The 15,113-nt window shown below is 34.1% G+C and overlaps 1 protein-coding gene across 1 annotated transcript; it reads right to left on the minus strand.

Moving 5' to 3' along the window:
* Positions 1 to 11,062: 11,062 nt before the first annotated feature.
* Positions 11,063 to 12,933, minus strand: LOC115992881 (molybdate transporter 2). The gene has a single exon (XM_031117125.1). The coding sequence runs from the start codon at positions 12,846 to 12,848 to the stop codon at positions 11,421 to 11,423; it is 1,428 nt and encodes a 475-aa protein (XP_030972985.1). The 5' UTR covers positions 12,849 to 12,933; the 3' UTR covers positions 11,063 to 11,420.
* Between the last annotated feature and the right edge of the window lie 2,180 nt (positions 12,934 to 15,113).

Raw genomic sequence — 15,113 nt, forward strand, 5'->3', positions numbered from 1 at the left:
GAGATATCTTTGACCCGATAATTTCTTCATTTTCATTTATATTTTAGCCATATTTTAACACCATATCCACCCAATGATCTAGCTAGTGTGTATGCATTATAAATTTAAAATATTTTAAACTAAAAGAAGGAGAGTTGTTGAATACTATGAAGAGGTGGCACCTTAACTAATTTACTAACAACCCAAATAGGTAGATTACATATGAGAGCATTAGTATAAGACTACTCAAACTAACATTTAGTCAAATATTTAGCTAAGTCCATTTAAAAGATGGATTTTGGTAAATTTGAAAGCAATTTTTAAGTATCTACACTAGTCTTCTTGTACTCAGAAGCCTGCATCACAAGCATCTTAATGTTCCCACCAAGCAGATGTGGACACGCCAACAAGCCAACAATACTAGTATGCAAATTGAAAATGTTTTCACAACTAACAGGTAGACATATATAAAAATTGGTAATAATTGATTAATTGATTTTCAACTTAACCAAGCCAAACCCTGTATAGAAAGAGCAAAAGCATACAATACATGTTTCATATATTCGGTCCAGTTCCAATAAGAATCGAGATCTAGTTTAGCCAATTGATTCAAAAAGCCAGTGAAAGGAATCTCATGCTCAGTATGTTTTCAACCTTAATCATATTGGCATATTCTTCCTACTATACTTGGACTTTAAAGTGAAGTTTCGGGATTGTTTCTTAGTTCTGCTTCCAACTACTGATGGGAGAAGGCTTGGACATATGGCATACGAGACTAATATGTGAAATGAAAGGCTGGAAACAGAGCTGGAGATGAGCGCTAGCCAATGGTTAATACTTTAGAAAGTACCTTGCCAATTACCAGTAATGCCCCTATCAACCTTAGTCTTGTTTTTTGCTAGCTTGAGGGTACTATATATAAAATTCGCGAAACTACAATATTAGTCCCTCAAATTTACTTTGTATGCATAATTAGTCGCTCAAGTTTAAAGTGAATATAATTAATTCCTCAAGTTTTGAAACTAAGTTGTATTAATCTTTTTACTAACTGTCGTTAGTAGTGTTACTTACATAGTTAATGGAACAATAACTTGGCATTTTTTTTTAATGACGTAGCATGTTTTTCATTAAAAAATTACAATAAATTTACACAAACAATATTTAATATCCAATACCAAATTAAAAAAAAAAAAAAAAAAAAAGTATTTTCTACTATTGTACAAAGCCCTAGCTGCTGCCGGTTCCTTATTTCTTCAAGTTTGATATGCTTGGTGTTTGTGTGCCAACAATTATCGCCTCTCCTTTCTGGATCAAGAAAGGGACTGGTAAGTTTTAACATTGGTCTGTGAATCAGTATGGTCTTTCTATATAGATTTGTAGTTGCTTGTGTTTCATGACCTTTGTTTATAATAAAAAATAAATAAATAAAAAGGTGGTGGAGTCCTGCTTTCTCATTGGTCCCAATTCGGTTACAAAAAGTTAACCTTTTCTTTGTTGGTGGACGGTGTAAATTGAAAGCTTTGAGAATTGAATTCTGGTTTTGCTTCTTGCTCAATTTTATTTTCTCAGGATTTGGAGCCGATGGTAGCTAGGGCTTGGAGTTTTGTTTTTTGAAAGTTTTGAGAATTGAATTCTATTCCATTAGCCACGTAAGTAACACCACTAATAGTAGTTAGTAAAAAGACTAGTACAACTCAATTTTAAAACTTAAGGGACCAATTGTACTTGCTTCAAATTTGAGGGACCAATTATGCACACAGGGTAAACTTGAGGGACCAACATTATAGTTTTGCCTATAAAATTCAATCCTTTAAATCAACACCAAATATTTAGATTGTATTAAATTAAACTTTAATACTTATAAATTTAGTTTTCTTTAGTTCAAAATCACTTTTTGCTTAATTAAGTGACTAATAGACAATTTTTTTACCAATTTGATATTAACATATTAATTCCCTCCAATATTTTATAAAAAAATTTAACCTATATAGTTTTAAATATTTTTACTATCAATTTCATTAAATAATAGCCATGTCATTTTAGCATTATAGATAATATTCATATCTTTTATGTTTTATGTATCATCCCCAAAAAGTGTGATAACCAAATCATGCCAAATATGTTCATTGCTCAAATAAACTTTAAAAAAAAAATATATATATATATATATATATTGTAAAATTTACTTAACTTTTCATGCAAAAGATGCTTGAACCATCTCTTGGTCTTAATATTATGTTAGACTAGTATTATGTTGTATGGAAAAAAAAATCAAATAATATAATTAAAACAAAAAAAAAAAGAACAAATATTTTAAGCCACTTGATGAATGCATATCAAATAAGACTATTTTTTTAATATCAAAAATCAAAGATAAAAATTGATTATAAAATCATTTAAAATAAATAATAGAACTTCTTTTAAATTTCTTGAAACTTTTGACAATTAAGTGTTAAGCCAGTATTTTAATGTTATTAAATCTTCGTAATAGAATTTCATTTTAAGTAAACTATATATGTTAATAATTTTATATAAATACAATAAGTCTGGCAAAATTATATTGTACAACTTGTAATACTTAAATTGAGCTATATAATGCAAGTACAACATATAAGATCGAACTTTTATAGTTAAAACAAATTGGGGTAGATTATTGAAATAATATAAAATAAATAATGAAATTTATAAAAACAAAAAACTTTGTATTAGAATTTAATCGGTCATAGTATTTTTTTTTTTTAACATTTTAAAATTTTAGGAATAGAGTTTCACATTATTTTAATGTATAATAACAAAGGAAGAGGGTATTTCTTTGATGGAACCACTTCATACACAACTTTTATTATATAATATATAATATGTTATAGGAAGATTTGAGCATAACATGAGCTTATATAATATTAATTTTATTGTGAATATTTTGGTGGCAGAAATTAAATGGCCGATAGTGTGCCAAAGGTCTTATGCTTTTGCATGGTATATATGAATATTATTACTTTTAATTAATAGCGACTCATTGAAGGCATGGATTGAAAATACTGTTTAAAAATCTCATGGTCTATAAACTTTTTCAAATTTAAGGTTTAATTTGAAACCAACAAAAGTTACACAGCAATGATGTAATTTACCAAAATCATTAATGAAGTTTATCCGCTTGGCATAAAAAGAGTGTAGGTACCTGGTGCAACAATGACTTTTAGAACCCAAATTTTATCATATAGTATGTATTTTGGTTGTAGTATTTAGATTACAAATTTCCAATTTAGAACCTTTTGAAACAATTACATTATAGCTTGAATCTTGATGGTATTATTTCTTCTCTCCTTGAAGCATGTTTCTAATTTGGCTTTAACCTATCCAAGGATAAATGGCAAGAAGGGAGGCCTTGATTCCCAAAAATGTCACTTTTTGACATAGGATGGCAAACATACTTTTTAGAAAAAATTATATTAACTTTTTACGATTGAGATTAGGCATAATACCTAAGAGCATTCACATCAAGAATATTAAAATTTTTGGCTTTAACAACTCAAAATACTATTTTATCTATTTTGACACCTCACTTTCTAATACACCCAACATCAAAGATTCTAGGCGAAAAGCACATTTTCGTCCCTACATTTTCAAGCGATTTCCATTTTGGTCCCCAAATTTTATTTTTACCGCTTTTAGTCCTTATTTTCAAAAACGCGTTTTATTTTGGTCCCTACCGTCATCTCTGTAACGGAAATTTCCTATGTGGCAGACGGAATGCACTGTTGGAATATAAAGTGCTTACATGGCCATTAAAATAATAATAAAAAGTTTTAATTAACATTTAAAAACTCCATGTCAGCATTTAAAATGAATTTAAAATCAAAACCATTTTCTTTTTAAATTTGTCAATTTTAAAAATAAAATAAAATATTTTAAAAAATATGTATAGATTTTCTTACAACTCTCTCTAATCTCAGACTTCCTCCCTCTCACCTCTAATCAAAACCATCTCAGATTCTTACACCTCAAACTTCCGTTTCTTGATCTCACTCTCTCTCTCTCTCTCAGTACCCCTTGGTCGAAGCTCCCACTGTTCATCTCCTTTAATCGCCGCCGCTGCCGCCACCGCAGCTATCAAGTTGGTAAGATCCTTCTAGTCAATGGGTTCAGCAAGGTTCACAGATGGTGGGATCGGTAAGGTTCATCGGTGGTGGGTTCGGCAAGGTTCACCGCTGGTGGGATTGGTAAGGTTCATCGGTGGTGGGTTCGACAAGGTGGTGGGTCAGTTTTTGGGTCGTATGTGGTGTGTGATATAGGTTTCCAGCAGATCTGAAGGCCCACGTTTTCCTCTCCTCCTCACTTTCTCATCTCACCCTCTCTATCTTGGGATTGAATTTGAAGAGGATCTGAAGCCGATCTTGGTTTATTTTATTTGTTTCTGATTTTTGAAAAATTTGAAAAACTCATTTGATGTATGTGTTGAGAAGGGATATTCTAGGTTTGTGAAATGACTATTTGCTGCGTGTGTTGGGAAGGAATCTTCTGGGTTTGTGAAAGGACTATTTGCTGTGTGTTTTGAGAAGGGATCTTCTGGGTTTGTGAAAGGACTATTTGCTGTGTGTGTTGAGAAGGGATCTTCTGGGTTTGTGAAAGGGAGTTTTTTGGGTTTATGAATGAGAATTTGTTGGGTTTGTGAAAAGGGGATTTTCTGGATTACTAATTAGGAGAGAAAAATGTTTAGATCTTGAGATTGACGTTGCCAAGAAAATGCTTAATTAAATTTTATTTTGTTTAACTATTATTGATCTGAGTTTTGATGTGTTTGGCTCTAAAGAAAGTACAAGAAAGACAGAGAAATGAATAGAAACTAAGAATTAATTTGCTAAGAATATGAATATGAACAATCATGTTCTTGGGGAAGAACACAAAAAAAATATATGAATATGTTCTTCTGAAGAAAATAATGAAAGGAAAAGAAAATTTTATTTTAATTATTTTATTTTATTTAGTTTTAAAAATCGCAGGTTTTAGAATTTTATTTTAATTTTTTCTGACGTGGCTTTTTTTAATATTTAAAATGCTGATGTGGAATTATTTAAATGTTAATTAAAACTTTTTATTATTATTTTAATGGTCATGTAAGCATTTTATATTCCAACAGTGCATTTCGTCTGCCACATAGGAAATTTCCGTTACAGAGATGACGGTAGGGACCAAAATAAAACGCATTTTTGAAAATAAGGACTAAAAGCGGTAAAAATAAAATTTAGGGACCAAAATGGAAATCGCTTGAAAATGTAGGGACAAAAATGTGTTTTTCGCCTTGATTCTATTATTTTTACCACTTTATTTAAATATTATTATTTTTATTCTCTATATGTTTCTTTCTCTCTCTTCTTATATGTGTCTCTCCCTTTCTCTAAAAACCCACCACTTTCTTCTAAATCCAAGCAAACCCACACCCGCAGCAAGTCACTACCAACCACCACCACCAAAAAATAAAAATAAACCACTAGCCGATGCCACCACAGCTACAACAACTGCCACTATCACCACAACCCACAACCATGACCACCAACTACCAAAATCACAACCAAATCACATACCCAAACCCCACAACCTCATCACCATTCACCACCAACAACCGAAAAAAGAAAAAAAAAAAAGAAAAACAACCCACCAAAATCACAAATCACAAATCCAAACCCACAACCTCATCACCACCAACAAACGAAAAAAGAAAAAGAAAAACAACCACCGAGAGAGAGAGAGAGAGAGAGAGAGAGAGAGAGAAAGCAATAGCACATCAACGTCGTTGCTTATGGCCTGATCCATACCCACTAGTGAGGCGGCGAGTAAATAGGCTTAACCAGAGTCGAGTGAGGTGGCAAAGCCATGGTAAGCATCGGTGTAAGTGGGTGGCATAGGAAGAAGGTTTGTCTTGGTGTTTCATATGGACTATAAGTTTGCTATGGTTTCTCTGAGAGAGAGAGAGAGAGAGAGAGAGAGAGAGAGAGAGAGAGAGAGAGAGAGAGAGAGAGAGAGAGAGAGAGATAATTGCAATGGCGGGCCGTCAATAGGACTGAGGGGGCCTTGGCCCCCCCAAAAGTTTTTTAAAAAAATGAAGGAAAATTTTTTTTTTCCTGAAATTATCCTAAAATAATTTAATTTTAAAAAAAAAACCTTATATTTAAAATGAATACATAGGTATTTTAACAATTACCTCAACAAATAAAAGGAAAAAAATTCTAATTTTCATCCCAACACATCTAAGGCTTACTTGTACCACACCAGTAGAAAAATTGAAAGGTCAACAGTTTTGTTGATTCGCCACACCACCAAGTCCCCCACACAATTGCAGAAATTTTTGCTCACAATGCTTTCATATGTGACTCTCTCTCTCTCTCTCTCTCTCTCTCTCTCACTCTCTCTCTCTCGGTTGGCATTTGCCTTCTTTTTCTTTTCAGTTCTTTCTTTTCCCCACTGCTGCCGCAGTTTTGTGTTTACAATATAAAAGTAAAAGTTTTGTGTGACTAGACTAGACAAGAAAGAGTGAAAGACAAGCCTGAAGCTTCCGTAAGCCCCTCAACCCTGTACTGTGCTTTTGTGTTACTTAACTTTTCATTTACTTTGTTTTGATTTCTTTACTTTACTTTTCATTTGCTTTCTTTTTTATTTTCCTTATAATATATTATTTGTTATTATAATAATAAATATATTATATACCACATGGTATTATGATTTATAAATGTACTTGAATAGTTTGATTAAAATATACAATATATACTACTATATTAACGCATATTTAGCACTTCAAAAAAAAAAAAAAAATTAACATGTATTTAGTTGTTGTTTATAGCACATATTGAGTTATGTAGCATTGAACATTACTATTTGTTGAGGTCTAAAAAGTCACAGCACCCAAGCTCAAAGAAATAAATGCAAGGGGCCACGGAAAAGGAAAGAAACGGTAAGCCCAAAAGGCTTGAAACCCAAAAAATATCAAGAAGGAAAAAAAAAAAAAAAAAAAAAAGGCAAGCACAGAAGTTTATAAGAAAAGAAGAAAGAAAAAAAGAAAAGAAGCCCAAGTCAGAAGATTGAAAAAGAAAGCTGAGCCGGGGTCCTCAAAAACTGCCAAAAGGCTTAGGATCCCCGAGGTGTGTAAATACAATCAAGAAAGGATTAAGACAGTTCAAAAGAAAAAAGACAAAAAAGAACACAAGAAACAGAGGAGAGAGCATGTCCTTCTCAAGTGTCAAGTGACCCAGCAAGAAAGAAAGAAAAAAGAAACTTGGAGCAACTTCTCATAGCGCAAGTGGGTAGCACCTCGGGGAACCAAAATGAAGAAGTATAAAAAAGGGGAGTAGCAGCGAAAGACTTTCAAACCGGCAGAGTGGGATTCAACCCATTTGAGAAAAAAGATAAAGAAAAAGGACCGCCAAAAACTGGACCATGAAGAACACGCCTCAGCATACTCCAAAATAGGTAGTTAGGCATGGACTTTCAAAAAAACAAAACTAAAAAGAAGGAAAGAATGAAGAATAGGGAAATTGAGCCTTTTGGGCAATGGGCACAACACAGGCTCTGCTACCTAGAGGGCAAAACAGGGGAATCAATAGTTCTCCTAGGACTCCAAAATAACACTATAAAAAGGGGGGAAGGATTGCGAAAAATGGGGAAAAAAAATTGGTAACAGAATCATTGAGAAAGTTCTGTCGAGAAGAAAAAACTCAGAGAAACTAGTAAAATTACTTCCCGGTATCCTAGAGAAAGCCACTATAGCACATACTCGGATTCAAAAAGAATCAAATTTTGCAAGTCTTAAAGGTTAGAATAACCATTTAAGACTGTAACTTTTGAGCTTGCTTGAACCTTGTATCACGTCTTAGTGAGCATACTGTAATCATAATAAAGAAAATTCAATGAAATATTCTCTACTAATTTGAGGATCCCTAACCATTACTTTGTACTTTTACTGTTTGTTTGTTTTTTGCATTACTTTGCTATTTTGATTGTTGTTCAATACAAATATCTTTGTTTGTTAGTTTATATGTATTGTAGGAAGTATGTCATGTGCACCACTTGATTCTTAAATAGCCCTTTAGCTGCGGTGAATCAAAACCCAATCCACCAAACTACAACTAATCGGCCTAGGATCCTTGGGCCTAAGTGCTACAGAAAAAAAAAAAAAAAGCACTCTCACACTATTTTAGATTTCATACACAAAATAATAATAATAATAATAATAATAATAATAATAATAATATATGGCCTCCCTAAGGATAAATTCTTGACTTCGCCACTGGATAATTGTTATTTTAATTGACCTGTGTAATAAAAAATTATTTTTTCTAAAGATTTGTGCTATAGTATACTACCAGAGATAGCAATCTACTGTAACTAAGATATCAAAAATTTTAAGAAGAGCATCTTTGATGTGAATGAGTTTTTGTACGGTTGAGAACTAAAGTAAGATTTCAGCATTTTTCACATTTTTGATGTGAATGCTTTAATGCAATAGCTGTGAAATGCTAAGATTTAATTTAATTTTTTTTTTTTTTTTTTTTACAATCGACAATATAACCCCACCTCTCTCCACCTCAGGACTACTTGAATCTAGGTCCATGAACCCCTTGCCTTTAAGGCTTGGGGAAGTACCAATTTGTCTAACATGGGCTGTGGTTGTTGAGATTTAAAGTTGAAAAAAGAAAATTTTAATCTCTAGTTCTCTACCATTAAAATAAAAATAAAAATGAAAAAAGTAAAAAAAAAAAAAAAAAAGTGAAAGTTAAAATGTAAGAATGATAAAAATAAAAAAAATAAATTGTGAGGGATATGGCGTGACTGCACAATACCTGCACCCAATCCAAATCCAACTTTTAAAAAATTTTATAAGCTTCTAGCATAACATTGAATGCAAAATGGACGATTGGTTAGGGTAATAAATATAGATGTGATAGACTAAGATTCCCACTTTTTTTTTTTTTTTTTTTTTTTTTAAATGGGAGTGGTGGACATTGAACAAATTCTTTCAATTCAAACATGTGAAGGGTGGCCTTGTGACAGTTGCCTGTTTTCACAATCCTTTTATATTAAAAAAAAAAAGGTGACTATTGGGTTTGAGTAATGGAATGGATTTGTAGAGGTGAGAGCACGATCTACCTTAAATAGAGGTTGCATGTTGTGAATCATCTCTCTATATGCTGTTTGTTAATCATTGATTTATTAATCACAAAGCCATGTACAAAGAAAAAATTGTACAGGAAGAATTTTTAATGACCCTTCATTCATAGAAACGTACTTCTGTTCATTTCATTGGAAATGGAGAGAGTACATTTTATGGGTACAATTTTATTTTTTAAATCTAACAATATGCATCATTTAAAATGAATCTAAATCATGAAATTAGAGAATCATGACAACTTGATGGAATCTCTTAACAAGTATTCAAACAATAACTACCTCGGGTCAGGTTGTATTCAAACAAAAGTCCGAAATATATGAACAAATCTGTGTTTATTCGGTCAGGTTGTATTTGGACTAACCTTTCAGCAAAAGCACACATACCAATACTTGCCCAAATAATGTCGCTTAAGCTTCGACCTCGATTGGCCCGAGTAGGCATAGGCGAGCTTTGGGCTGATTTGGGCCCATTGAGAGCTAGTTCTTTGCCATTTTGGAGATACTATTTTGGTAACAATGTTATTTCTGAGGATTCTGGCATTTTATCCCTAATTTTGAAAAAAAATTAGCAACATGCCCTTGTTTGCAAACTATATAGGAGCGTGCCCCTGTTTCGATACTCGATTATCCTAAAATCGAGTTCAATTAAATACTCGATTTGTAGAAAATCGAGTTATGCCCGATCAAACTTAAAAAAAAATATAAAAAAAAAAAAAAATTTCCATGGAACTCAAGTTTCAGGAAATCGAGTTCCATGCAAAAAAAATTTTTATAAGTGTGATTGCTCTATATTCAGGGAGCTCTATAGTGGCGTTTTTAAGCCCTATAGTGGCGTTTTTAAGTCTTATAGTGACGTTTTAAAGCCCTATAGCGGCATTTTCCTGCAAATATTTTTAAAAGTGTGATTGGCCCATATTCACGATGCCCTATAGTGGCGTTTTTAAGCCCTATAGTGACGTTTTAAGGCCCTATAGCGGCGTTTTTCTGCAAAATTTTTTATAAGTGTAATCGCTTTGTTCTGGGTGCCCTATAGTGATTTTTTTTAGGCCCTATAGTGACGTTTTTAAGCCCTATAGTGACGTTTTAGATCCCTATAGCGGTGTTTTCCTGCAAAAAAAATTTTTAAGTCCCCATACCAAGTTCAAAGGGCCCTATAGTGGCGTTTTTAAGCCCTATAGTGACGTTTTAAAGCTCTATGGCGGCGTTTTGGAACTCGACTTCCCTAAAATCGAGTTCTATGTTTTTTTTTTTTTTTTTTTTTTTTTTTTAGTTTTATTTGAAATAACTCGATTTTCTATGAATTGAGTATTTTAATGAAACTCGATTTTAAAGTAATCGAGTATCGAAACAGGGACATATCCCTATATAGTTTCGAAAAAGGGGCATATTGCTAATTTTTTTCAAAATTAAGGGCAAAAGGCTAGAATCTCCTGTTATTTCTTTTTCCCATGTTCAGAGTACCCGTTTGGATTGCGCGGATTGCGCGTCTGCGTTCAGCCTTTTTTTTTTTTTTTTTTTTATGCATAAACAGTAAAATCACATGAATTTTTTGTACAAAGACAATAATCAATGTTCATATACTGTAGTAGCACTATTTACACTATAGTAGCACTGTTTATGCATTTAAAAATATTAAAAATAGATCCCACAGTACTATTTAAACATTTAAAAATTATTTTACTATAGTGTTTTTATTTTTCAATTACAGCAAAAATAAGATCATCCGGACCAGAATTTTCAAATTATCATTCTTAGATGGCATAGACATTAAACGCAAAGCAAACTGCAACACTAGACCCTGCTAAGTGCTAATAAAGAAGCAGCTCAGACAATCATCACATAAAGGCTTGCATTGAATTCTTGTTCTCTCTGAAGGCCAAACCAATTCAAAATACCTGCAAACTAAAAAAGCATCCCCAACCCATGAATTCCAATTGGGAACTGATTAAATATTTTCACAAGATTTTTACAATACCAAACCAAGAATGAAATTTCTAATCGCAAGAAACGCCACCAGTGGCTACTGCCCAAATTGGTTCCATCCCAATGGCTTGCACTAAACCACGGTTCAAGGAAATTTCCCCAAAGAATGAACCAAAAATCAGACTAATTATCACTTCTACATACAACATGACTAATTTATAGAACTTCTAGCAAAAAGAAAAAATAAAATCCAAAAAGAGAGAAAGTTCCCACTTCACATAAATTACATTACTAATATTGCCCTGCAACCAAAAATTGCAACAAGGCTGCTATTTTCGTGTGTAACCCAACACAAATTTCTAAGGAATGATGCTATTAGTTTCACCATCAACGGAAGATTTAGGCTTGTTGGATCTGAGAAACCCATTACCACAACAGTCCACTTTTTGCCTTAATTTCAGAAGCAAAAAGAGCAAAATCCCACACCCAAACCCCAGAGCAGCACTGGATCCAGTCAAAGAAACAGCAGCACAAACCAACATGACAAAAGACTCTTCCTTTGTGTTCATGTCCCTACAAGCCATAGCCAATTCAATCCCAGCAAAAAGCAAAAGAACCCCAAGAATCCCAATCGGAAACTGACCCAAAATCATCCCAAAAGAATTCCCAAACACCAATCCAAGAACCAATTTCCCTATCCCCAAAAACACCACAGACAAACCACTCCTACCCCCAAATCTATACTGCCCTGCAAGCCCCCCTGCACCATGGCAAACCGGCATTGCCCCAAACCAACACCCAACAAAGTTCATAACCGCAACACTCACAGAAACTTTCATAGCCGAAGCCTCACGGTCTGGAAACAGATCCCCAGATAACTTACAAACCGCAATCACTGAATTCAATATAGATAGGGGAATTTGTGGTATTGCAGCTCTAACAAAACCAATCTTCCAATCCTCCCACGTGATTTTCAACACACTTATCTTCGAAGGACCAAACTTTAGATCTTTAAAAACCGAAGGGTCACGAAGAAAACACAGAAACAACCCCACCAAGAACACAATAAGAGCCGAAGGAATCGAAGACAGAAACTTTAACCTCGTATACTCTCGACGACTCCGAGGTTGTCTGCAATCATCATCATCATCACGTGCACGCAGTGTCTGATTTTCGTGATCACCTTGATTATCATCGTGATGGTCACCAGCCCCAGTTGTTAAGATCAGAAATAAGAGAGAAACAAGAGCAACAACAAGGCCATCGAAGCCAAGCAAAGAACGAGGAGTACCAGACTTGGAAGTGACTAGGTCTTGGTTATAGCGAATGTATTTGATGGCAGTGAAAGCGAAGGAGAGGCCTTGAGAGAGCTGAACGCCACGAACAACTGGGAGAGGAAGGAAACGGTAGAGGAAAGACATGAGGCCAGTGGAGCCAAGGAAGAGGAGAACGATGGAAGTGGAAAGACCAGCGGCGGCGATCTGGGGGACAGTGAGGTGGCCGGAGGAGGATTCTGCGACGGCGACGGCGGCGATGGATTTCATGGGCTGGACTGGCATAGGGATGTCGAAGAGGAGACCGGTGGCGATGTTGTAGAGGGAGGTGAAGATGAGAGTTGTGCCGAGGTCGAGGTGGGAGACGAGGGTGAGGGTTAGGACGATGGGGATGTAGGTGCCGAGGTCACCCACGGCGCCTGAGAGCTCGGAGGAGAGGGAGGTTTTGAGAGGGAGACGGTGGCGCCATGGGGTTGAGAGGAGAGGTGTGGTGGTGGTGGTGGCTTGGTCCATGGTGGTGAGAGGTGGTGTGTGTGGATGAAGAATTGAAAATGGATCTTTTCACAAAGCCTTGTGCTGTGTATGGGGAAGGGGGTTGGTGAATTTAATGTTGGAAAATGCTAAACATTCTCGCTAGTTTATGGGTCAATCACATAATGATTGTTATTTACAAATTACAAATTAAATCTAAATACAAATTAAAGGCCCCATTTGGTACACACTCAAACAAACATGTATTTTTAATTTTTAATCAATAAATGATATTACACGTATTTTTATACATATTTTCATCTACACGTATTTTTATACATATTTTTAAATATATTTTTTCAGTTATTAAATGCATGTACCAAACACCTTCTAATTTCTAGGGGTAATTCTTAGGTATTTTTGGAGCATGGAAAATGGTGTTTGGTACTCCCCTCTCTCACATTATTGGTGAAGTCTACTCATTAAATTTATAATAGAGTCTACCGTTAATATGAGAGGAAATAGAATCATTTCTCTGTATTTCAAGAGGACCTAAGAATTTTCTAATTTTTTGTGTAGACTTTGGTTGATTACTTTTTATTATGAAGTGAAGATACTAATTAAACTAATTGAAACTTACAAATATTACTATAACTTGACAACGTGATAAATAAAAGTATTAATTCTTTTTTTCAATAGCAACACCGTTACATGTACAACAAATTTTACATCATTTTTATTATACTAGTCAAGGCAGCACGTGCAAGGCACATGCTAGCCATGGGAAGAAAAATAGTGATTAGGATTTGTGGGGCCCAATAATTTGTGGGCCAGGCCCATTTATTCGCTGGGGTCCAAAGGCCCAAGCCGAGGAAAGTTATGGCCCAGGATCTGTAATACAAGTATAAAATAGCCTTAGGATACAACCGAGGACGATTCAGTCCTCGACATGTCCGAGGTCCCACTGGAAAAAAAGGGGCAAAAACGGTATAGGACTAGCTTGGAAGAAAATCTAAAATATCTAGGTCAACAGAGAAGGATACGCTGGAAAGTATAACGACCAGGGAAAGCTGCCCTTCCTGCCATTCAATACTCTGCACTTGATAGAGCCATACTCTTCAGCTTTTACAACCACCTCCAACCACTCTGGGTATGGGCTGATGGGACAAGTATCAGTCTGGGGAAAAGTCGATCCTACACGTGGACGAAGGATAAGGAACACCTGTGAGTATAAAAGGAAAAGGAAGGAATCCAGAGAGGGGGCTGGGAAAAATGGCCAAAAACCAGAGCCTCCCAGTCCGCCTCTAGGAGAAAGACTCCTAGGGCGAAAAAGACTTAACCATGTATGTATACCACGAAAAACCCACCGTTTGGTAACCAAGACCTAGCCTTTCAAACCCACGCTCTACAAATGATATTGTTTGGGCCTTTTTACGTACGAACCCAACACTGTTACGGGTCGTTACGAATCGTGTCCTTACAGGATCAATTTTAGATTTTATTTGTATCAGAAAGTATAAATATAAATCATTTGATTTTTAAAATACAAAGAGATTTACATTAATCAAAAGAGATATTAATTTTAAGAATTTTGATAATTATGTCATAAAAAGTTAATCTCAATCGTATAAGACCGTGACAAATCCTAGTCCAATATTTTATTATTTTATTTTGACCTATAACTTACACCTTAATAGTTGTAAATATATTGTAATAACAACAAAATGTCATGATATTTTTAGTTGTGCTAGATCTCGATATAATATTTTATTATTTTATTTTGATTCATAAGAAATTAACACATGCGTTACAACATTTTCATAATATCTCTATGTATACATTGTACTTAATTACAATGTAAATTTATATTATGGACACAAAAAAATTGGCAAATTTTGTACACATTTGCAAACTTTGTACAATATTTACCATTTTTTGTGCAAATGTGTATAATATTAACAACTTTTGTGTATTTATAATGTAAACTTGCATTGCAAGTACAAAGTAAACATATAAAGATCTTAAAAAAAACAAAAAAAAAAAACAAAAACAAAAATGAAGCTCAAACCAACTGGCATACTTGAAGGGGAAAGAAAAAGAAAAAAGAAAAGAAAAAGTGCACCTCACTAATTGAATAAACCAAAAAAACACTATTCATGAGCCTTTGGCTCTTTTTATATAGTTAATAGATATGCTAGCTTACATAAATATTTAAAAGAAAAAAAAAAAAAAAAACTTTAGGCACTGTATAAATTAATGTTAAAATGTTGTGGACTTAGCATTTTTTTATTTGATGTATAAGAAACT

Source organism: Quercus lobata, chromosome 5 (assembly GCF_001633185.2).
Source record: "Quercus lobata isolate SW786 chromosome 5, ValleyOak3.0 Primary Assembly, whole genome shotgun sequence".
Taxonomy (NCBI): domain Eukaryota; kingdom Viridiplantae; phylum Streptophyta; class Magnoliopsida; order Fagales; family Fagaceae; genus Quercus; species Quercus lobata.

Bases quoted from the DNA above. Each gene is read 5' to 3' on its own strand.
- LOC115992881 (XM_031117125.1), bottom strand. From the start codon at position 12,848: ATGGACCAAGCCACCACCACCACCACACCTCTCCTCTCAACCCCATGG.